General features: G+C 51.1%; 2 protein-coding genes across 6 annotated transcripts in view; one reads left to right on the top strand and one right to left on the bottom strand.

Moving 5' to 3' along the window:
* The window catches only part of Ptpn1 (protein tyrosine phosphatase non-receptor type 1), a 60,004-nt gene extending 43,534 nt beyond the window's left edge, over positions 1 to 16,470 (top strand). The window contains exons 5-9 of the mRNA XM_006992625.4: positions 1,439 to 1,576; positions 11,356 to 11,565; positions 11,925 to 12,086; positions 12,370 to 12,590; positions 13,501 to 16,470. Coding sequence (XP_006992687.2) covers positions 1,439 to 1,576; positions 11,356 to 11,565; positions 11,925 to 12,086; positions 12,370 to 12,590; positions 13,501 to 13,714 — 945 coding nt within the window. The 3' untranslated portion in view covers positions 13,715 to 16,470. The remainder of the gene's footprint in view (positions 1 to 1,438; positions 1,577 to 11,355; positions 11,566 to 11,924; positions 12,087 to 12,369; positions 12,591 to 13,500) is intronic.
* A 970-nt stretch (positions 16,471 to 17,440) lies between these two features.
* Ripor3 (RIPOR family member 3) overlaps positions 17,441 to 24,122 on the bottom strand; it is a 76,175-nt gene continuing 69,493 nt past the window's right edge. For all 5 annotated transcript variants that reach the window (XM_042276858.2, XM_076571109.1, XM_076571111.1 and 2 more), the window contains 8 exons: positions 23,898 to 24,021; positions 23,310 to 23,445; positions 22,713 to 22,874; positions 21,903 to 22,064; positions 21,253 to 21,455; positions 20,262 to 20,345; positions 18,656 to 18,746; positions 17,441 to 18,238 (listed from right to left, as the gene is read on the bottom strand). In XM_042276858.2, coding sequence (XP_042132792.2) covers positions 18,144 to 18,238; positions 18,656 to 18,746; positions 20,262 to 20,345; positions 21,253 to 21,455; positions 21,903 to 22,064; positions 22,713 to 22,874; positions 23,310 to 23,445; positions 23,898 to 24,021 — 1,057 coding nt within the window. In that variant the 3' untranslated portion in view covers positions 17,441 to 18,143. The remainder of the gene's footprint in view (positions 18,239 to 18,655; positions 18,747 to 20,261; positions 20,346 to 21,252; positions 21,456 to 21,902; positions 22,065 to 22,712; positions 22,875 to 23,309; positions 23,446 to 23,897; positions 24,022 to 24,122) is intronic.

Raw genomic sequence — 24,122 nt, 5'->3', positions numbered from 1 at the left:
TGTCTCTGAGGTGAGGACACCCACTCCCTCTTCTGTACTGACAGACTCTTGGCATTCTCCCTACTCATGGTGAGGACCCACCCTAGCATGGTGGCCTGGGGTCTGACTGGGAGTCAGGGGCTCAGGTCTCTCGGTTCACTGGCACCTGGCCTCTGCCTTAGGATGTTAAGATCTGCTCCCATGCTGACAGCTTGGCCCTAGTTGAGAGGCCCATCTCTCCAGCTGGTCTTCGAAGATGGGAGCTCTTGAGAAAGCTCTTGAGAAAGCCCTCTCGGCTTCTGTCCTGGGACTGGAAAGCTCCTTCCCTGTTGGCATTGTAGGCCTTGGCGTCCTGTGCTGTTTTCTCTACCTTTTGCATTGGTTTGGAAGGAGGGGGCCAACACTGAGCCCCAGAAGAGCAGGACCAACAGGCCTCTGCAGTTCTGTTCAGCCTTGGCTGCCTCAGGCCCCTGAGCTACCCCAGCCCCGCTGTGCTCTGGTCTTCCTTGTCTTGTCCCCTGCTTTCCCCTGAGACGTTCTCCTGCCACCCGTCAGAACCTTCTCTCCAAAGAGCCTCTTTGACCTCTTTCTTTGCTTGGCTGGCCCGAGCACCCCTTCCTCTGACTCCCGAGGTTGTGTGTATTCACAGTGTCTCCCTCCTTGCTCTCCCCATCCACGCACCCACCCTGAGAGAGGGAACATCTCTCCTAGCAGACCGGACCAGCCTGGAACAGTTTAGATGTGGGAGTTCTGTGTGTTCTGTACCAACGAGCAGCGTACTGCATTCCTTGAGGAGGGTCAAGTTCTCTGGGGTCTCCTCTGCCTGGGTACCCTGTCAGCCCTGCCTTGGAGACCTGGAACAGCTGCTTGCCGCAGGGCCATCTGAACACCTGAACTTACTGTACCGGGTCTGTGAGACGGAGTTCCAGCCCCGTCTTCTTTCCTAAATCTCAGACCGAATCTTTGAGTTCATCAAAAGCTGCTCCAGATCAAGTGGTGTATGAAGTGAGCAGAGTAGAGGGCCAGGAGGACTTCCGACTGAGCCAAATCGAACGAACCAGTGAGCTGCACCTCACGGCTGTCTTCCCACCTCTAGCCGGCTGGCTGACTGCTGCTGCCTCTCAGCCTGACAAGGCTCCAACCCTCCATCCTGTTGCCGTGGGTGTCCTCAGGGGGCTCTGGTCACACTGAGATGCTACAGAAGGTGTCTGTGAGGGACATGGCTTCTGTGTGGTGCGTGTGGTTTCACCTCACGGCAAGGACTAGAGCCCTCTGTGGCGTGCTGCTGTTGCTGGGTGGGAGGTGTGAGCTCTGCCACAAAGCTACAGGGTCAGGGTAGGAGCTGTACTGACTGGGAGACCCCAGACTCCGAGTTACTGTAAAGTTAGCAGACCACCCTCCAAGCCTCCTGCCTCATGTAGCAGCCACTCAGAATAATCTAGTGTTGTTCCTCCCCCAGTTAAAATGTGCCCAGTATTGGCCACAGAAAGAAGAAAAAGAGATGGTCTTTGATGATACAAATTTGAAATTGACACTGACCTCAGAAGATGTCAAGTCATATTACACGGTGCGACAGTTGGAGTTGGAAAACCTGGCCGTAAGTATGGCATGTGCCAACTCTTCCGGAAAGTGTTGCCTTGCTTTTGTCCGTAGTCCTCGGGTACGAGTTCCAGCGGTGGCGTCCCCAGGAATTGTGAGCTCTGTGCACAGTGTGGCCCCACACCGTGGGAGGCAGGCAGGGCTGGCTGCTGTAGGAGCCAGTGCCCAGGTGCCAGTGAAGGACAGGACACGAGCGCCTCCACAGCGCTTCCTCACCAGTCCACACAGTTCCGAGGGAAACTGCTTCCTGAGAGTGGTCTGCTCGCTCTGCCTGTGGGACTGGAGGGCTGAGGGGTGTCTGCAGGAGAGATGACAGCAAGCTTGCCCTTCCTCATTGGCTGGTCTGCGGGAACGGGGAGGGCCCATCCCACTGCCCAGGTCTCCTGCAGCTGAGACTTCGAACCAAGTCTTGGGTAGACTTGCCACTAAGGGGAGGTCCCGGGGTGGCAAGACCCTGTAGTTGGGAGCAGTAGAAGCTCTGCTCGTAGTACAGAGCTGTGACTGAGGAAGCCATGGGAGTACCAGGCAGGGTGGAGCCACTGTTGACCCACTTTGCCTGACTGCTAGACTAGAGCCAAGGAACATCTCCCTGTGTCTTTGCTTTTTCTAGTTTCAGACTAGGTTCTAGGAGTCATGGGCAAGAGGTCAGTGGGTACAGGGGATCCGAAGAGCAGAGGGGAGCTGGGGTAGCGGCTAGACTGCTGGGGTGAGGCTTGTTGGGCCATAGGGAGAGGTCGGGGTCTGCTGCAGTGACAGAAGCATATCCTTAGACTTCTCAGAGCTCCTGCTTGTGGTAAGACCAATTCCAGAACCTGGCTCAGGTTGCTGGAGTAGAGAGAGGAATGAGGCCCTGTCATGGCCTAGCAGAGGAGCCTGGAGCATGGGATGAGGTCACTGACGCTCTGGAATGTCACTGGCAGGTAGGAGTAGGGTAGACCCTGTCTAATGCTTTCCAGTATTAGTATGTCCAGTAAAGCCTGGCTTTAAAAGTGACCCCTGATAATCTCTGGTAAACATCTACTTGTTGAAGGAGACAGAATTCAGAGTGAGCTCCAGAAGTTTGTTCATGGCAGAGCGAGGAGGACAGGAGTGCCTAGACTTTGTTTCGGGTTGCTGCTGTGGGGGTGGTTTGCTTGTGTTGAGACAAGGGCTCACTAGTAGCCCATTCTGGCTTCACGTTTACAGTCCACCAGCCTCTGCCTCCTGAGTGCTGGGATTACAGAATAGGCCAGCTCAAGGTTTCAACATTAGGACTTTCCTGGGGCCTAGCACAGAGTCCTTTTGAAGAGATGGCCAGGCAGGAGGAAGGTGGAGGAAGAGGAGCCCCATGTTCTTTTTAGGGATAAAAAGAAGGCTCTTTTTGCATGTTTCTTCTGAACCAGTTTTTAAATCTATTTGAAGCTCCGCCCTCCCTCTCTTCACCGAGTACAAGTGGTGTTTGCTTTTGCAGGGTGGCGCCAGAGCTGCTGCAGTCTTTCATTTGCCCAGCTGTGCACAACACCCTGTGTCCAGTGGCCACACTGAGGCTTGGCCATGTCTTTCATGTGTGTTTGTACCACAGCAGGGACCTCCTGTACTTTACAGACAGATGGCACCTTGGTATCACCAGGCCTAGCCTGGGCATCGGTATTTCCATCTTTCCTCTCACAGGCTGCTGGCCCTCTCTGTAGTTCTGGGGCCCTGCCCTCTGGGGTCTTGCCTTCAGTGGCCTCCTTTAAGAATACTGGACTAGGGGCGGTGGTGGCGCACGCCTTTAATCCCAGCACTCGGGAGGCAGAGCCAGGCGGATCTCTGTGAGTTCGAGGCCAGCCTGGGCTACCAAGTGAGTCCCAGGAAAGGCGCAAAGCTACACAGAGAAACCCTGTCTCAAAAAAAAAAACAAAAGCAAAAAAAAAGAATACTGGACTGTAGCTGGGTGGTGATGGTGTACACCTTTAATCTCAGCACTTGGAAGGCTGAAGCAGGTACATCTCTGAGTTCGAGGCCAGCCTGACCTACCGAGTGAGTTCTGGGACAGCCAGGGCTACACAGGGAAACTCTGGCTCGACTGGAAAAAAGAAAAAATCCTGGTCAGTGGCGCAGGTGAGGTAGCTCAGTGTAGCACTGTAAGTTGTCTTCTGACCTCCAGACGTCCACACGATGTGTGGCACCCCTCACCCCCAAATACATATTTGTAAAAATCCCGGATGGCCTAGGAAAGAGCAGAGTGGAAGCAGGTGTTGGAGGCCATTTTTTTGCCCAACTGCAGGGCACTGTGAGACAGTTGTGCAGATGAGTGTGGTCCTTAAGGTGAGGAGGGTGTGGTAAAGGCACAGGCAGTTGCCACTGGAGTCATAGCTGATGCTACAACTATATGGCAGCTGCCTTGGCGATCCATCTTTGGAGACTTGAATTAATCAGTTTTTTTCCCTAAGTAACAATTGCCTGAACCGTCCCAGTGGTCTCCCTGAACCACCCAGACATGTAGCATGAATTCTAATTGGTCTTAATAATAAAAACCCAGAGTCAGTTATCGGGGTAAATGCTGAAAGATCAGTAAAGGAGACAACAACTAGAGAGACTTCTTACCTCTACTGAATCCTCAGCCTGTCTCCTCCCATCCTCTCTCCGCCCATATCACTTGCTAATACTGAGATTAAAGGTGCGAGATCCCAAGGGCTGGGACCAAAGGTGTGTGCCACCACTGCCTGGCCTCTATGGCTAACTAGTAGCTTAGCTCCTCGCTCTGATCTTCAGGCAAGCTTTATTCTTTTGTTTTGTTTTGTTTTGTTTTTTGTTTTTCGAGACAGGATTTCTCTGTGTAGTTTTGGTGCTTGCCCTGGATCTTGCTCTGTAGACCAGGCTGGCCTCGAACTCACAGAGATCCGCCTGGCTCTGCCTCCCAAGTGCAAGCTTTATTCTTAGATCACAAACAAAATATCACATTTCCCTTTTTTTGTCTAAAATTTTTAAAAAGGTTATAACTAATATAAGAAACTATATACAGTAAGTACAATAAATATATATACAGACAATAAATACATCAACAATATCCAGTCCATTTGTATTTGACAAATTCAGAGAAAATACTTCATTGTCTATCCTGTCTTGGGAGTCCAAAGTGTTGTACCTAATTAACTTTCTATCCTAACTTGCATTACCAACCCAAAACTTATCTTTTGATGTCTCTTAGCCTTATACACTTTACACCTCTTTAGTGACTTTCTTTTTTTTTTTTTTTTTGAGTCTGGTAACAAGGAAAACTGGAACTATAAAGTCTTCAACTCCATCAGAGACTCCACAGGGAAATATTACCTGAGTAAGCAGGAAGTACAGGGAAGCAACTTGCAAAAAATGTGAGAAATGCTGGGCAGTGGTGGTGCAGGCCTTTAATCTCAGCACTCAGGAGGCAGAGCCAGGCAGATCTCCCTGAGTTCGAGCCCAGCCTGATCTACAGAGTAAGTTCCAGGAAAGATGCAAAGCTACACAGAGAAACCCTGTCTCAAAAAACCGAAAAAAAAAAAAAAAAATGTGAGAAATGACAGAATCAGCTGGCTGCCTGGACAGTCACCCAAAATTCCTTTGTAATGTTGGGGCATCCATCTTTGGCCTCAGGCCTACAGACTTTTCTATGAAGCAGGATTTTTGAAGGCCTGTCCCACCTTATTTTGGCAAGGTTTGGCAGTTACTTTCTTGTAGTCAGAAGTTTTCCTGTGTCCTGCCTGGTCTTGCAGCCGCTCAGACCCAAGTAAACACACAGAGGCTTATATTATTTACAAAGTGTATAGTCTGTGGCAGGCCTCTTGCTAGCTAGCTCTTATATCTTAAATTAACTCATAACTATTAATATATGTATCACCACGTGTTCCTTGGCTTTACCTGTGTCCTATTACATGTTGCTCCTTGGGCAGCTGGCTCACGTCTCTTCTCTTCTCCTTTCTTCTTCCTGTATATCTGCTTGTATTTCCTGCCTGCCTCTAAGCTGCCTTGCCATAGGCCAATACAGCTTTATTTATCAATCAGTCAGAGCAACACATATTCACAGCATACAGAAAGACATCCCACAGTACTTCCCCTTTTCTGTCTAATCAAAAAGAAAGGTTTTAACTTTAATTTAGTAAAATTACATATAATAGAACAGTAATCAAGCAGGAATTACAATTACAATATCTAGTCCATTCATATTCGGCAAAATTAAAGAAAATATTCTATCCTATATTTATGAGTCTAAAGTTTCATATCTAGTTTATCTTTTATCATAACTAAGGAAAATTATAATTATAACTATCTAGTCTTCAACTACGTCAAAGACCTCAGAAGGATATAATATTAACTATGTAAACAGGAAGAGAATTGTAAGCAACTTCCAAAAATCTAGAAGGACAGAGATAGTTTGTAGGGAAAAGGTTGCAACCAATTTACTTAAACTATCTAGTCTTCAACTACGTCAAAGACCTCAGAAGGATATAATATTAACTATGTAAACAGGAAGAGAATTGTAAGCAACTTCCAAAAATCTAGAAGGACAGAGATAGTTTGTAGGGAAAGGGTTGCAACCAATTTACTTAAACAGTTGGCTGCCTGGACAGTCACCCAAAGTTCCTCTGTAATGTTGGGGCATCCATCTTCAGCCTATAGGACTAGAGTCTCTCAGTTGCTTCTCCCTATGTCCTGCAGAATGTCTGGCAGTCTCCTCTGCAAAGCAGGAACCTGAAGGACCATCTCACCTTGTTTTAGCAAATGTAGCTGGAATGTTTCTCAGGTCCTGCCTGGCCCCCCGTGGAACCACAGCCACTTATAAAATAATCACTCAGAAGCTTATATTAATTAGTACTGCTCAGCCATTAGCTCAGGATTATTACTGACTAGCCCTTATACTTAAATTAACCCATAATTCTTATCTATGTTTAGCCATGTGGCTTGGTGCCCTTTCTCGGTTCTGCCTTGTCATCTTGCTTCCTCTGTGTCTGACTGGTGACTCCTAACTCTGCCCTTCCTCTTCCTGTCTCTCTCCTGGATTTCCCTCTTGCCATAGGCCAATACAGCCTTATTTATCAACCAGTCAGAGCAACATATATTCACAGCAAATAGAAAGACACAGTATACTCTCTGCAGTCAAGGCAAGAGCACTTTCTTGCCCAGTGGCTGACTTTTGGCACAAAGAAAGTAAACTCCATGTGGAGTGTCTTCGATGCCTGTCATCTTCTCTGAAGTAGATTGGTGCTGCCAGGAGCAAACATGTCTCATTGTCATTAAAAAAGGGGGAGGGGAACCTATGTTATTAAAACATCTTAAATGCCATATTCTGTAGATCTCTGAAGTGTTTGAAGACAACCTGTCTACCTAAAATATATGTTTGACCTTGAAAACATACCTAACATGCAATAGATGACTAACTACTAACCTACATTTCTTTCTTATCCTAAATAGTTTGTAATAACTTTCAAGGACTAACAATTTTCGTTACATTGTTAAATCTAATGTTTAGGTACAATACATTGAACAAGATTAGAAATGTATGTACAGTACGTTCTAAAAAATAATCTGAACTTTGTATCATTATACAAAGATCCATATCAATGTAAAATATTTAAAAACAAGTAGTTGCTTTTTAGAAGTAGATTCAGTAATCTATCCTTTCATCCTATCATTTCCACATCCCCCTTTTTTCTTTTTGAAACAGGAACCCTGAAACTAATCTCCTTTGTTCAGCTTTTTTCCTGACCATTACCAATAACAACTTGTAACCAACCTCCCTAAACAATGACACTTATCCATAACCCATTGAATGACCAAAAACTGCCCATCCCACCTCTTGAGAATGTGAGCGTTGTGTTCTTAAAATTGCTTCCTCCTATCTGGGAACAATGGGGAAATCCTGAAAAGAAAAATTTGGGTTAATTGTCAAGTACTGGAAGAGGTAATTGTTATCATTTGTTGTCCAGTCTCTGTGTAATGGGAAAGTAAGTGGACGGCTTATCCCAGGTCCTGGCTAGAGTAGTCGGTGAGGCTGGATCATCTCACCTAGCCACCTTGAAATTGTCCTGAGCAGTTTGTAGTCCAAAGCTGATCTTAGGTGCTGTTTGTCAGCTTAGTGGCATTATGATAGTCCATGTGGAATCGTTATTGTGGGGCCCTATCATCCTTTTGGAGACTTCAAAGGTCACTGTTAGGTTTGGTCATGGTTCATTGCAGAAAACTTAAACATTTTAAATGTCATATGCAGCAGATCACAAGGGTTTAAAGGATCAATATTTGTTATGTACATCCAGAGTACAAAACCTTAATTCCTAGTTACTTGATAGAGACCCAAACCTGAAATCATGTACAGGAAACTAGATGAAGCCTTTTTCTAGAATTAGTTAGTACTCTATATGACCATTAATATCATAATGAAAAGTTTAAAATGTGTGTGTGTGTGTGTACATATATTGATCTTATAAATTTTGAGATAATATTCATAACTTAAGAAAAGCTTTAAGGAGTCAAAATAAAACCAATTGGTAGCAATAGAATAGCCCCTTAATTTTGTTTTTTCTTCTGTCCCATATCAGGTGGCTCTTCTTTTTTTTTTTTTTTTTTTTTTTTTTTAAAGATTTATTTATTTATTATATATACAGAAGAGGGCGCCAGATCTCATTACAGATGGTTGTGAGCCCAGGTGGCTCTTCTGACATGAAACAGAGATTTTGGATTTTACTTTAACAAGCATGCTTGGGTTTAGAGAAGGAAAGAGCCACACTCTGACTCCAAAGCCAGCTTTAATTTTCAATTGAATTGGGACTACAAAAAGGCCATTTGCATTATGTGTCTATAGAGAACAGCAGACACAAACATTTGTGAAGATTTATGAAATTTTATCCTGTTGGAGATGTGATATACCAATAGGCCAATTTGCTTTTTCTTGGGACTTTTTTTTTTTTTTTTTTGGTGTGGATGATTTGTTCTTTTCCTTCACATGTCCAGTGGTCTTCAGATTCCTTAGCTGGATACCTTCATTCTCCTGAAAAGACAAAATCAAAACCTTTCCCCATCCCTAACTTTGGGGAGGTTCCCTTTTGGCAAGTTATATCTGATCAAATGAAAAGTATTTTTAAGTCTTATAAGTTTGTTTAGATTGAATGGTCTCTCTTGTCTCTTGTTCATATCTACTCTTTATCATATTTGGTTTATGGTTTCTCCTGAATTTTTTGTTCTCTCTTTTATAGGTGTTCTGTTATCCAGAGCAGTGTGGTTTTTTACAATAGGCATTAGGTTCTTTAATTGCTCTGAGAAGGAGTTTCCTCCATGATTACAAGAAACAACTGAACCAAATTTGGCACTAGGGGCCTGCGAGAGGCCACTCAAGGCATTTCCCAATGGCAGAGGGTTACCTTGACTGTTCCTTAGTGATCTACATTCATTAGTCCAATGTCTGCCTCTGCCAGACCCTCTGCTTACTCCAGAAGGGAGGAGAATTCTGCTGGGATTATTCTTAGAAAAAACATTGCTTCTAGGAACTCCTGTTTACAATTCCTTTTTAGGTGACCTTGTTAACTGCAATTAAAACACTTGACATTTTGATTTTTCTTCAAATCAAATCTCCGGGAATCACCTCTCCTGTCCAAGCATCATCATGGTTATGAGATTCGATATTGGCTATATCTCAGATCCATTCCTCTAAGGGTGCTGATCTTGCCTTTAACGGCCTAATTATCTTTTTGCATTGTGTGTTAGCATTTTCAAAAGCCAGAGATTCAATTATTATTTGTCTAGCTTCTGAATTGATATTCTATTTACTGCTGAAGTCAATCTTTATAAGAAATCAGTGAAAGTTTCTGTTGAGTCCAACATAACTTTAGTAAATGACTCAATTTTCTTTCCTACTTCTTCAATTCTGTCCCAAACATTCAAGGCTGCTGCACGCATAAAGCCAGGGTGTGGTCATATAGAGATTGCCTTTCTACATTAGCATAATCTCCCTCTCTAAGAAGTTGGTTAGGAGATTTTCATACCTCTAGCTCTACTTTGTTATTCAATGGTTTTAGCCACATCTTTCCACAGGTATTCCACTGTAACTGAGGACCAGTTTCCAAGACTGCTATAACCAAGTCTCTCCAGTCTTGAGGGATAATTCTATTACAAGTTGGCCATGAGTTTAGCATCTGCTTCACCACAAAGGTGAAGAATGCATGCCATATGAGACTATCACTTCCTTGAATCTCCCCAAATCTAAAATTTGCACAGGAGTCCATTCAGCTCTTATATAGTCTTGAGGATATCTATCATTTGGCAGTTCCTGTAAGGTTACTGGATAAATTAAGGTTGACTCTTTGAAAACCTTAGGCTGCTCTTCTGTAACCTTATAATGCAATGCTGAGATTGGTTCTCCTTTAAATTCCTCTGTCCGGGTCTGAATATAATATCTCTATGATCTATTTTAATAAGTTTTTCTAAAACTTGTATCTTAGCACTCATATTAACCAACTTTTTTAGTAATAAAACAAAAGATCAAACAAATAATATGCATAATTGACATTATGTAAATCTCATCTAAATTAATTATCCTCTCATTTAATTGTTCCATTTTCAAACCATCTAGTGTATTATCAAACAGAGATCTAGCTCCCTCCATTGTAATAATGTTTCTCATTTTTTAATGTGTGTGGGGGGGGAACAACTTTCTCTTTTAACTAATTCCTCCCTTTAGAATTCCCAGTTCTCTCACCAAATCCACCATCGGTGACAATTCAGATGTGAGGCTGACTGCTTCTGTGTAAAACATTATAAGTAGATTTCAAGGCAGCTACCTAGTGTGGTAGCAGCCCAAGGAGGGATCTAGGGAGAGCCCACAACCCACTGGGAGAGAGGAAGCCAAAGTCAGCCATCCGCACGGGGGGAGCGTGCGAAAACGGCCCACTCCTGCAGTTGGGGGCCCCAGCCTGTGGAGTCTGCAGATAGGGTACAACAGAAACTCAGCCGGCAGGGTACTGGCTCCTGACGTGTGCACCTCTGGCCTGTGCCAATGGCTGCAAAGCCACAGTCAAGCAGCTTTTCTGTGAATTCGTGCCCCACAAGTTGGACGCCAGATGTAGCACAATTCTAATTGGTCTTAATAATAAAAGCCCAAAGTCAGATATCGGGGTAAATGCTGAAAGATCAGTAAAGGAGCCAACAACTAGAGAGACTTCTTACCTCTACTGAATCCTCAGCCTGTCTCCTCCCGCCTTATAGTCCTCTCTCCGCCCAGCCATATCTCTTTCTGTCTCCACCTCCCTAGTGCTGGGATTAAAGGTATGAGATCCCAAGGGCTGGGATTAAAGGCGTGTGCCACCACTGCCTGGCTGTTGCTCTTTTAGACTAGATGAATCTTGTGTAGCCCAGGGTGGCCTTGAACTCACAGAGATCCGTCTACCTCTACCTCCCGAGTGCTGGGATTAAAGGTGTGTGCCACCACTGCCTGGCCTCTATGACTAACTAGTGGCTTAGCGCCTCATGCTGATCTTCAGGCAAGCTTTATTCGTTAGATCACAAACAAAATGTCACCACACATTCCTGGTGCCAGCCCCCTCCACACGCTCACAGGAACCCTTTCTGAGATTTAGGGTCCAGTGGCATGGTGACTTTGAGGCTAAAATGATTGTGGCCACATGCGCATGGCGTAGAAGGGACAGGAAGATAAGAGGATTGTCCACTGCATAAGGCTGGGGCCAAATCTGGCCAGTACACACTGAGGAAGGCTGGGCAGGAAGTCACTTGATGCTCAGGTGGGGTCTGCAATTGATGCGCTCAGCCTAACTGCAAGGCTTTCTCTTTCAGACCCAGGAGGCTCGGGAGATCCTGCATTTCCACTATACCACGTGGCCAGACTTTGGAGTCCCCGAGTCGCCTGCCTCCTTCCTCAATTTCCTTTTCAAAGTCCGAGAGTCAGGCTCCCTCAGCCCGGAGCACGGCCCCATCGTGGTGCACTGCAGCGCTGGCATCGGCAGGTCGGGGACCTTCTGTCTGGCTGACACGTGCCTCTTGCTGGTGAGGAGGCTTGGCAAGCCCAGGGAGGAAGGAAGCATGCTTCAGCCAGCCTGCGGGCTGTACTTCCGGGACGCTGCTCATAGCTCCCTTCCTTGGGGTGCTCTGTGTGGCCCTTGCCTTTAACAGTTCCCATGACAATGGTTCCGTCCCTTCTAGCTTTGTTCACAGGGTGCTCCCAGTTGTCACAGGAGCCAGCCTCCCTATAATCCCCCTATAACCCCCAGAGCTCTTTTCTAAGCTCTTTCAGCTCAGTCCAAAGTTTGGTCCTGGGTTTGCTTCATTTTTCTCACATTTCCTTGAGGCCCTCCACCACCCCTCTGTGGCTTTCCTCTGGCTGACCCAGTTTCCTTGGCTTGCAGATGGACAAGAGGAAAGACCCCTCTTCTGTGGATATCAAAAAAGTGCTTCTGGAGATGCGCAGGTTCCGCATGGGGCTCATCCAGACAGCCGACCAGCTGCGCTTCTCCTACCTGGCTGTGATCGAAGGTGCAAAGTTCATCATGGGCGACTCCTCAGTGCAGGTCAGTGCCGTTCTGCTTAGCACATGCATGTTGGGGTTGGGCTCGGTTCCTAGCTGAGGATAGACCGTAGAGCCTGTGCACGCTCATCAAGGCTCTGATCTTAAAAAGGTCCAGCTCTGTTGAGGTCAAAGGAAGTAGCCCTCTTTGTGTACACCATCACTAGAGTCGCTAAGGGACTGCTCCCTCCGCCTGCCAAGGATCCCAGAGCTGCGGCTCAGCTGTGGACTGCTCACCTGGGAGACCCGAGCGAGTACTAATGGACTTCTGCTGCTGTTCTTCCCAGGACCAGTGGAAGGAGCTCTCCCATGAGGACCTGGAACCCCCACCCGAGCACGTCCCCCCACCTCCCCGGCCACCCAAACGTGTCCTGGAGCCTCACAACGGGAAGTGCAAGGAACTCTTCTCCAACCACCAGTGGGTGAGCGAGGAGACCTGTGAGAATGAAGACAGCCTGGCCGGAGAGGAAGGCAGAGACCCCTTAAGTGCCATGCATAGCAAGAGCAGGTGATGGAGGGGCCTGGCTTGGTGGGGGGCGGCGGTGTAAAAGGAAATGGCTTGCTGTCCAGAAACATTGGGTACTGAAAACCCTGAGGCTACACAAGGTGTTTACGCATGCGTGAGAAACGCTTCTGCCTCTGCCTTGGCCGAGGGTGCCCGCTGCCCTGGCTGTGCATGAGTGACAGGTTATATGTAGTGAGGCTCCAGTGCCACCTGGTGGTGCTTGTCTGATCTGCTCCGTGCTGAAACTGGGCAGGTGGAGCAACTTGCTTGCTCACCCTGGTATAAGCATTGTTGAGCACCCACTGGTAACTGTGGAGTCCTGAGATAATAGTAGAGTGTGCGGATCTGTGCTGCGGACCCTCCATTTGGAGAAAGGAACATGCTCCCAGCATTGTGCGGTAGAGCAGGGATGATAAAGAGTGTGTACCTGCAGGAACTGGCACTGTGGTGACCCCAGTAGGAGTGAGGTAGCTTCTGGGGCAGCTGTCTCCTTCCTAGAGGGCAGTTTTGAGGTGTGGGCACACACAGTCTGACTCTCAGTAGGACCCACCCAGAGCTCTGAACACGGTATGTAGAGGCATGGCAGGCTGCCCTCATTCTAGCAGCCTGGGTCTTAGAGGGTACAGAGCTGCCAGTGTACCGGGACTAAGGAAGCCATGTTTCCCTGCAATTGGGATATGGAGCTGAGCGCATCTCTGACGAGAGCTCGGAGTTTCCATTCTGATAGAGCACACACACTGGTGGGCTGCGGGCTGACTTGATGTGAGAATGAAACCAAGGTCCCCGGGGACTAGAAGACAAGTAGGCTGGCTGTTCTGGCCTTCCCACCCAACGCGGTGTGGAGGGCCTGCTTCTCCAGAATTCCTCCCTCCATCTTCTCAAGGTGGAATGACCTCTCTTCCCCTCCCCGCAGCACGAGTCAAGACACTGAAGTTAGGAAACGGAAGGTGGGTGGAGGTCTTCAAGGTGCCCAGGCATCTGTTCCCACCAAGGAAGAGCTGTCCCCAGCGAAGGAGGAGCAGAAGGCGCACTGTCCGACTCACTGGAAGCCCCTCCTGGTCAACGTGTGCATGGCCACGGTCCTGGCGACTGGCGCATACCTCTGCTACCGGGTGTGTTTTCACTGACGGACTGCTGTGAGGCGAGTGCGGTGGGCACTGCCGCTGCCCAGCTTCGTTCGGGGTCGTCCGCGGCGTCGGTTGGACCCGCTTTAGGGGAGCAGCTCGCAAGCCTGCGGTGGAACTGGAAGGGCCGGCCCCAGGAGGGGTCGGTGCCCTGGGCTTCGAAGGAGCCCCACGGTCCCAAGAACAGCCTAATCTCAGGGCCTTAAGCTGTTGAGGAGAAGTAGAGGAGATGCCTAATACTCTCACTCACTCGCTCTCACCTCATTCCTCCCCCTTTCTTTCTCTGTTCGTTTTTTTGGAAAAAAAAGAATTACAACACATTGTTGTTTTTAACATTTATAAAGCAGGTTTTTGTTATTTCTGGAAGAAAAAAGGAAAGACGCTAGGCACTCATGAGATTCTCTTGTGCCCTTTGGCGTATGATCAGATTCCTGATTTATATGATTGCCCAGGGGAAGGATCCCAAACGGTCAGGAATGTAGCGCTCCTGCTGGCTTGTGCGGCCCCCACTGTTACCCTGAGCTGGCAGGTGCCCTGGAGCTGCCCCGCTGTAGGGGAGCAGCACCGGCTGGTTCTCAAGAGCAAGCCCAGCTCGGCTTCGCTCAGGTGTCCCTGCTGCACTTCCAGACTCAGCTGCGCCCTCCTCCTTGTGACAGCCATCTTGCTGGTGTCCCAGCCCTCACCATCCCGTCCCTGTAAAGGGGTTCCCTGGGAGCCCTGCCTCAGGGTTGAGTTCACCTAAGGTGGCTGCCAGCGCTCATCCTGCAGTTTCCATTTCATTTGGAAGGTAAGCCCCACCGTGGTAGAACCACACTGCTGAGGTACAAGCATGACTGATGGAAGGAAGGAAGGAAGGAAGGAAGGAGCCTTGGTGTCATGGAAGCCACTTCGCAGGACTGTTTCCGACCTCTGACACATTCAGTCCCCTCCTGGAAGGCATCAGATGATTTTTGCAAACTGCAAAGACTTTTTCCTGAGTGGTGATTTTCAGTCAGGACTCCTAAAACACCACTGAGCGCTTGCTGTGGCTGAGGCTGTGGGGGGCACACGCTTTCCTAAGGCTGCTGCTCTCCAGCCTCTCACTGCAGGCCACAGTGGCCGTGGTGGGAAGCACTGGCCAGCAGAGCAAGCTGCAAAGGATGCTGTTCCCACAGCCACCATCTGCTTCAGTTGGCATCTCCCTTTCTCTTCATCCTTCCACTTCCTTCCCTGGAGTACCGAGCCCACCACCATGGTGAGGAGTGCAAGGGGGTGGCAGAGGCAGCGCCCTGGCTCATGGCAGCACGAGGCCCCACACCCTCCCTAGAAAGTGCTCCACTCTATTTATTCCCCTTTCCCAAAGGCGTCCGTCCCCACTGCATGAGCACGTCCTAACCTGGTCATGTGAGGTGTCAGCCTGGCACCCAGGGCTCTGTCGACAGTATCAGATCAGTCCTGCAGTCGAGCCAGGATTACGAGGCTGACAGGAGCCACGTGCAGCCAGGACTGGGGCCAGGAGCAGGGCTGGAGGGTGGTGGGAGTAGTCTTCAGGAACATGGGACAGTGCTCGTGTGTAAAGGCCCTGTGGCTGCTGACGTGATGCTCGAGAATGAGGGCTGGGCTTTCTCCCCATGGCCTTGTCCATCCCATTCCCAGCCTCCGCTTTCCCTGTTAGGTAGAAAACACGAAGTCTCCTGCCCTGGTGGTGCCATGCGCTTGACATGGGGACCTTAGATGCCCACTCCCTGACAGCCCATGTCCAGCCACCTCTGCATACTCTGACCAGATGTGGCTCTTGCTGAGCAGCCGCCACTGTGTGGAGCAGTGCTGTCCAGCGCGGAAACTGCCCCGCTCCTGGCAGGACTCGCTAGGCTCCAAGGCCTGCCCCACCAAGCCCCACCACACCTCAGACATTCCACGGTCACATCTCATTCCCCGGACACTTAGGCAAGCAGGGCCCTTCCACCTCTGGAATCTGCCCCTCCATTCCAAGTTCACGCTCCTCTGGAGCAGGCCAGGATTGGAAGCAAGGCAGCTTGTGGGAAGCACCGTCCTGGGCAACCCCGGGTGACAGTCCTTAGAATCAGCCCGCTGTCATCGCTGGCCGGTCACCTTGCCCAGAGGTGTGCCCCTCTTGAGCCTGGTAGACACTGATGATGGTGCTCATGACTCTTCCTGTGAGAGGAACTTAAGACCTCCACATTGGGTGGCTTTTTAAAACAAGAAGCGAAGGCAGCTGGAACTCCAAACTGCCTCTTGCCAGCATTTCACATTTTGCCTTTCACCCAGAGAAGCCAGCACAGAGCTACTGGTGGGAATGGTGGTGGCCTTGCCCGCAGAGCCTGGAGAGGTGGCGCAGCCAGTCCAGGCTGGGAGCCGTCAGCGGTGGGCTGTGTCTGTAGTGGGGTGTGTACAGTAGCCTTCTGGTGGATGCCCTGGAGAACAGGCGCTCTCCACCCCGTTGCCTGTGGTGGAGGAAGCAGGCTGCTGTAGCCTTAAGCCAATATTTACTCAGCAGGTTGTTTTTTGTTTTTGTTTTGTTTTGTTTTTTGTTTTTTAAATGGCCATGGAATAAAGCATTTTTACAAAAATAAAAACCAACAACAAAAATGTGTTCCGGTATAATACCTTTGCAGGTGGGTGGGGTGGTGCATGCCCCGGTGGGGGTGTCTCAGGGTCTTCTGTGACCTCACAGAACTGTCGGACTGCACCGTGTCCAACTTGCCCTATCACTAATGGGTCTGCGTTTTAGTTGCAACAATAAATGTTTTTAAAGAACATAGATGTGAGATGCTTCTATTTCTTTACCTGATGGACCTGAACCAGGATGGGCAGCCATCTGTCCGTCCCTGCAGCATGAGGTAGATGTCTGCCCTGCAGGGTTAGCGCGCTCTGGGTTGTGTGTGCCAGTGCCTGGTCAACCTGCCTTAGCTGCAGAGCTTGTTGGGTACTCTGGGCCTCCACACTGTTCTTTCAGGAACCCACCCTCTGGCGCCTTGGAGCACTTTACCAAGACTCCCGGTTGTCACTGGAATCCCTGTTTCGGGCTCCAAACCACACCTTAGCCAGCTGCCTGTCACACACCATGGTCATCCCATCTCAGGACATCCGTAAAGCCACATTTGACGTATACTTGACAAACAAATGAGACCCAAAAAGTTGTGTGACCTCCCATTCGTGTCCAAGACTCAGCGTGTAGGGCCTCCGAGGGACTGTTTCAAAGTCACCTCCGGCTTTGCGATGGCAGATGTAGTAGAAAGCACAGTCCTATTCGGTGACGCACACCTTTACTCCCAGCACTCAGGAGGCAGAAGCAGGCGGATCTCTGAGTTCGAGGTCAGCCTGGTCTACAGAGTGAGTTTCAGAACAGCCAGGGCCACACAGAGAAACCCTGTCTTAATGCCGCCACCACCACCACCCCCTGCAAAAAAAGAAAGAAAGCACAGCCCTGTGCCTCCCAAGGCTTCACCATGGTTTGTGCGGTAGGTGGTCCCTGCTGTGGTCCTGGAGCCACAGAACAGTGGAAGTGTGGTGCCCACTGTCACAACTGAAAGGAGCTTCACAGAGGACAGCAGCAGCATGTGTAACTGGGACAAGTGCAGTGGGACAAAGGCCTGGGGTGTCCTCAGTGTCCCCAGAGCAGGGCAGCCTGCCATGAGCCTTGGGAATCAAGAGTGTAGGGAGGATCCTCAGTGGGTCCTGCAGAGCCCTGTGGCCCTGGCTATATAGACAACAACCTTATCTACTTGGTAACCATACACTACAGAGTTTTTAATTGAGATTTCAGAAAATGGACATGAATGAGGGCATGAAATAAATACCAAGATAAGTCAGCACACGTGGTCCACGCAACTCTTAAATGGGGGAGTTTCAGCCCCAAGAGCCACTTGGCCCCTCATGAGCATCTCAGATGCCCTGTTTTGGGTGTTTTATTTGCTGAAGTAGGAAACCCACAGCCTCAATGAAAACCACCTCAGCTCTGGCTTCTGAAGCAGTTCATCTAACGGGCCTCAGGCTGGCATGTGCTGGAAGTGGGCCTGTCCACCAGCCAGCTCTCTGAGCCTATGTTTATCAGACCGGTTCTGCCCCCGCTCAGCGTGTGCAGGGAGCTCACAGTCCATGCATGTCTGTCTTGGAGCCTCATCTTGTCTTGGACCCTTGATCCTCAGCCAGTGCCAGCTGCTCCTGGCACTGCACCCCAGGAAGGCAAGGGGCGAAAACAGCATTTGGGGAGGCCACAGCCTTAGAGGCCCACATACCACTTCCTCCTGCTCTGTGAATACACCACTGTGCCCCTGGACTAGGTACTGGCCCAAACCTCAGGCCGCCATCCTGACCAGCCCACCCTTGGGAGGGAGTGCCTGGGGTGCTCAGTCCAAAGCTTGGGCACTTCGGAAGCTGGACAGCATCAAGGAAGGACGGTACTGGGTTGGAGCTCATTGATCACAGCATCTTAGAAAATTGTGATTTCAACATCTGCTTCCTGGTAGCTTGCTTGTTCTGAGTGGAGTTTGTCCATCTTCTCAAAAGCTAGGCGGCCTTTCTCACCTGGAACACAAAGGTGTCCATCACCACCTTGTCACCGCCTTGGTGTTCTGCTTTGCCAGGTCTTGGTATCTTTAGAGGGGGCAGGACAGTAGTGGTTGGGGGTCCCCTGCCCCCACTATTGTCTGAACCATCCACAACAGAAGCACCCTTCCGTGTCGGAGGTCTCCGGGACACTAGCTTGGCCTTGTCCCTGCTCTCCATTTGCCAAGGGCCAGAGACTAAATGGGGGAAAATTGCCCCCTGGCTGTCAGCCTGCTGGGATGGGAGCATGCACTGAGCAGGCGCCGCGGAGCACAGGGGGCCTGCAGCAGGGTCCCTAGCAGCCCGGCACTGACCGCTGAGGTGGTCTCTTCTCCCCCATCTCCACTAGAACTCCGGGACCCCATTGTGCAGCACGGGCCTTGGCTGCATCTTTACCAAATGACAGTGTTGCTTCCCGAGCCGCCACTCGCACGGCCTCCAGGTCAGACCGACACAGGCTGGCGATCTGGTCAATGCTTTCGATGCCCTGTGAGGTCAGAGGAACAGGGCTTGTTAAGCAGCAGGTAGACCGCATCGGGTCACCCCTGCAGTGCCTACCCTGGCGTGGTTCCTGGGGCCTTGTCTGTCCTCCTCTAGAGGCCTCCGGGCTTCTTATTTTGCCTCCGGCCCTTCAGCGACACCTTTGGAAGTCTATTGACACCATCGAACAAACCCTGCTGCCTCCTGGGACTTGCTAAACCCTGACGTCCTCTTCCCTGATGGCCATACATCCACAGCCAGCGCTCCCACGGGACCTCTGACCCCTTCGCCCAGCACCTGAGCCTTAGCAGGTGACCTCTGGGGGCAGCCCTGAGCCAGTGGAGGCAGTGGGGTGCCTCTGCATTGAGCCAACGCCCATGTGCAAGTGAGAAGCAAGGTTAGGCAGACTCCCAGCATGGGTGTAAACAAACAAGGTCCCCTCACCGCCACTGTGGGAGTGCAGGGGGAGCAGGAAAGGCGTGGCTCACAGGCCCGAAGTGACCCTGTGTCATCCAGCCCAGCAAAATGAGCTGGAACCCAGTGTGGCTCCTTATAAAACCTTATTGACAGAAATGCTCATAGCGGCCTTTATGAGACAGGATCTCACTATGAAGCCCAGGCTGGCCCTGGATCATGGGTATCCAGCCCTCATACCTGCCTCCCCCCACCCCATTCATGAAAAGTACATTTTTCTGTGACTGTGTGAAGAGTGCCCATGTGTGCCCCCCTCCACACACAATGCAAACAAAATGAGAGCGTACAGGTGCCATCCACGCCATGTTTTGATACTTGGTCTCTCCTAGCCTGGAGCTCACTAATAAGCTAAGCTGGCCGGCCAGCCCGGAATCCCCCGCTTCTACCTCCCCTGCACTGGATGACAAGTGCGTTCCACCACTCGGGGCTTTTTTAGGGAGTTCTGGGAATTCCACTCAGTTCCTCGTGCTTGTGGGCATGCAGCCCTTTGCTCACTGGAAAGTCGTGTTTAAAATGTTCAGGGTTCTCATGTCCCTGCAAACATGCCAGGGGTGGCCAGTCACTTCTGCTGAGGGCTAGGGTGACAAGGCAGTTTTCACATGTCCGTGCTTTGTCTTTTTCTCATTTATAAGAATTTATGCCAGGTGGTGGCGGCGGAGGCAGCGCCTTTAATCCCAGCACTGGGGGGGCGGGGGGGGGGGGGGGGGCCCGCAGAGCCAGGTGGATCTCTGAGAGTTCGAGGCCAGCCTGGTCTACAGAGTGAGTTCCAGGACAAGCACCAAAACTACACAGAGAAATCCTGTTTTGAAAAACAAACAAACAAACAAAAAAGAATTTATCATGTTAACACATGTTGAGCTGGGCAGGGAGTCCCTTGGAGTGGGGATCTCTGTGTTGGAGTCTGGGGGGCTGGCTGTCTAGGGTCCTCTTGCTGCCGCTCTGCCACTCCCACCCCGTTCCAGTGAAAGCATTTTGAAGGTGCGGCTGCTGTTGCTGCCTCAGCCCTCGCCTCTGGTGGCCTCCTGTCAGTAGGGAAGACGGGACTCACCCCAAGCTGCTGCAGCGCTGTGCATGCTGCCCGCTGGAGCTTGGCGTCACTGTCGTTCAGGGCGTTGGTGTAGTACAACAGAGCCTGGGAAGAAGACACCAGGATTGGACAGGGGTCAGGGCGGGCAGGTCCCCAGCTGGGCTGAACACACTGCAGATGCTCGTCACCCAAACTCAGCCCTTCTCTAAACAAAACTTGGGGTGAGACCTGTCAATTTGGGGACAGGTGTTTTGTCAGGAGGTGGGCTAACCCCAGATTGATCACTATCTGGCTTAGTTAGTGAACTCCACAAAGCTTTTTTGGTTTTGTTTTTCGGGGCAGGGTTTCTCTGTATGGCCCTGGCTGTCCTGGAACTCACTCTGTAGACCAGGCTGGCCTCGAACTCAAAGACCTGCTTGCCTCTGCCTCCCGAGTGCTGGGATTAAAGGCATGTGTCATAATGCCCAGCTTCACTTGAATTTGAACCCTGGAACCCATGTTGTAGAAGGAGAAAACTGACTTCCCTCAGGTTGTCCTCTGACCTCCAGACTCAAGATGTGGCGCGTGCGCGCGCACACACACACACTCACACACTCACAACAAATAAATAAATGTTAAAAATTTAAAGGCACCTCTTAGAAAGATGCTGCCCAGGTCTGAGAGACCAAGCCCAGACTGTGAGCTGGTTGGTACTGGCTGTACCCCTCAACCTGTGGGTCTCAACCTCTTTGGGGGGGTCACATACTAGATATTTACAACTCATAACAGTAGCAAAATCACAGTTATGAAGTAGCAACAAAATAATGGTTGGGGTCAGCACCACGTGAGGAACCATATTAAAGGGTCCCAGCATTAGGAAGGTTGAGAACCGCTGCCCTAGTGACTCCAGCCCCGCACTCAACTCTCTTAAAGCACTCTTTCTTAATCTCAAATCTGGTGAGTGCAGCCCCATCACCCACTTTGTGCTCCTGCACACCCAGCCAGAGTGCCCACGCGCACGCGCACACCACACCTTTTCCCGGAAGCTTCTATTCCTGGCCGCGCTGGCCAGGCGTGCTCTGGCAGCCCTGCAGAGCTTTGGGGGTCCATCCAGCTGCAGCAGTGCCCAAGCCTGAAGTGTCTGGGGCAGGGGCTGCAGCTGGCCCAGACGTTTCCCGTGCAGCTTCCTCAAGGCCTTGGCTGGGCCTGCACACTGTAGCTCCTCAGTGAGAGTAACTGGAAAAGAGGGGAGCAGGAACCATCGGTGGGGGCTCAGCGGCCACGCCACAGGGGCAGCTCCGAGGCAGAGAGGCAACACCACATCCCGGCCGACACGTCCTACAAATGCATCGGACGCACCCTGAAAACGAACAGAACCACTGGCCGACCTGCGCACGGTGGTGCACACCTGTGATCCTAGCACTTGGGAGACTGAGGCAGGAGAATGGTGAGTTTGAAGTCATTCTAAGCTACATAGTGAGACCCTGACTCAAAAAGAAACCGGAAGTGCAGACTTCGAGGCTCCCGCCTCCTTTCCCCGGAGCTGCTCTGGGCTGTTCACCTCCTCTCAGCTCTGACAGCTGGAGGGGGAGTTGCATGCCATCTGCATGGTGGCCCAAGCCAGAAGGGGCAGAGCCCCCAGGGTGAGCTGTGACCTGCTGCCAGGCGGTGGCCAGGCCCTACCTTCCTTGGTGAGCTGGGTGAGGTGTTTCTCCAGGTCAGAGACGTCCTGCCGCTGCAGGTAGCTGTGGAACTGGAACCAGGTGACCATCTGCTCTTCCTGGAGCCCCGCTGTGGCCAACAGCCCGCCGCAGCTGACCACCTGACCCAGGAGCCTGCGACACACTGGCAGAGGGAAGGGCCATGAGAGGAGCTGAGGCCTCAGCGGGACTCTCAGTCAACAGGTCTGTGTCCGCTGAAAGGGACTCTGGGAAAGCGGATCCCAGGGAGGCCTCCTTAGAGTCAACAGACTCGGGCTTCTTGAGCCTTCTCTACCCCAGAAGTTGGTAGCACTTGCCAATAAAGTGCACCTTCACTCAGCTCTGGGCTGTTTTCCTGACTTTTAATTCTTTAATTGACAGAGAAGAGGGGCGTACCAGCTAGCCAATAACCACAGCCATGGACCCTGAATCCCGGAGCCAGAGCCTTGGAAACACAAGCAGTCCAGAGGGTGGGAGGAACGTCCAGACTTCAAATGCCACCGTCAGGAGCACCACCCTTGGGAGCATCACCCTTCACGTGCTCCACAAGAAAATGCTACAGCTGCCCTCAGGAAGGGTCCAGCCTGATCTCAGGACACCGGGATCGCACTTTGCCCGCACATCCTCGTCTAACAACCCTTCCAGGCTTGGTGGGAGGCACGGGTTCACAGCCTGCTTTCCCAGGGCGCAGGGCAGTGAAGACATGCACGGAGATACAGAGGGCCCGAAGCATGAAGACCTCAGTTGTAGCACCCCGATTCCTGTGGAAGAGAGCAAGCGAGGAGGACGCTACCTATTTCCAGCTGGCCTGGGTACTTCCCTCGGACCCGATGGAGGAACGTCTTCTTGAGCTGGCTGAGGAGTGTGGAGGAAGGGCAAGCCAGGACTCGGCCAGGCTGTGTGCACCCCTGCCACAGTGCCAAGCCACCCTTCCTGTGAGGAACCTGTGGGATGACTGAGAGCGAGCAGCTGCTCAGCGGCCTGGGCAGGAGCGGCCACAGGCACCAGAACCCCCTGCACCGGGACCCAAGGTTGGAAGGGAGGGCGGGAGACCCAGTCCAGGGACCCCCTCTCAGGCCCGTGTCCCTCCAAAGGAGCAGTGTGGGTTCCATGCACCTTCCTTGTGCCCGCTCATAAGGCCAGCCACTCCCACAGCCACCCGGATGGACTAGCTGGACTCTCCAGAGAGGTCCACAGGGGCAGGCGAAGAGCTGGGGTGACAGCCATTGCTCCTTGGAGGAGCCACCAGGATGTGGGTGGGAATGGCTTCGGTGAACCCAGCAGTGGCCTCCCCGGTATCCCGAGACGCACAGGTGTGCAAGCCCGTGTAATCCACCCATCAGTGGAGGGGGGAGGCGAGGCCCTGGGTGTGGGGCTGGTTGTTACTTACTCTCTTCAACCGACCTGGCCTTGCTGACCTGCTCAAAGTCAAGGTCTGAAAGCACTTCCAGAACCTGCCTTTGCTGCCCTGCTTCCTCCAGCAGGCAGTCCTGGACCATTGTCGATAAGTTAGGGGAGGCCAGTTTCTAGAATCAGCCGAGATGTTCAGGTTAGCCTGGCATGTACATCTCTGCTCCCAGCTGCCCACATCTGCCCTATCCTAAAGGTGGCTTCTAGACCATGACCTAAGCCCCCAGCCTCCAGGGTCAGCCCACCCAAGTTCAGCCAAACGTCATAAAGCAGTAGCAGAGGGCCAGGGCCATTTCACAGCCTTTGGACCCTGGGAGTATCACAGCGGAAGCCCGCCTTGGATACTTCCTGTGGGTGAGCCAGTTTGGACTGGTGTGGTACCTACACCTGCACATCACAACCACCCACTTGGTTCCGGGCTCGGCTCCCTGAGACCCACATGGTTCCTCACCTCCTGCCACAGAACCTCCGTGGCACTGGCTCTCAGGGTGGCTTCCTTTTACCTGGCCCCAGGCTTTTCGCCACCTTGAGCCCCCGACCCCACCCTGGCCAAGCCCTACCCAGACACCTGAAGCAAGGCTTTGCAGACTTGAAGGTGGACGGTGAGCAGTGTGTCCAGCTCAGGGGCACCAGCTGTGAGCTCACTGGATGACACCTTCAATGATGGCCGAGGGGGCGGGGGGCTGTCCCTCCTGAGGAGACAAAAGAACTGAGTGACCATGGGCTTGGCGAAGAGTCGGGCCCAGGGTCCAGGGGTTCAGTGAGGGAACGGGGGTGGGGGGGATGGGGGGGA

The sequence above is a fragment of the Peromyscus maniculatus genome, chromosome 4 (genome assembly GCF_049852395.1).
Source record: "Peromyscus maniculatus bairdii isolate BWxNUB_F1_BW_parent chromosome 4, HU_Pman_BW_mat_3.1, whole genome shotgun sequence".
Classification (NCBI taxonomy): Eukaryota; Metazoa; Chordata; class Mammalia; order Rodentia; family Cricetidae; genus Peromyscus; species Peromyscus maniculatus.
The sequence above is the reverse complement of the archived record's forward strand: the minus strand, read 5'-3'. Positions and strand labels throughout refer to the sequence as shown.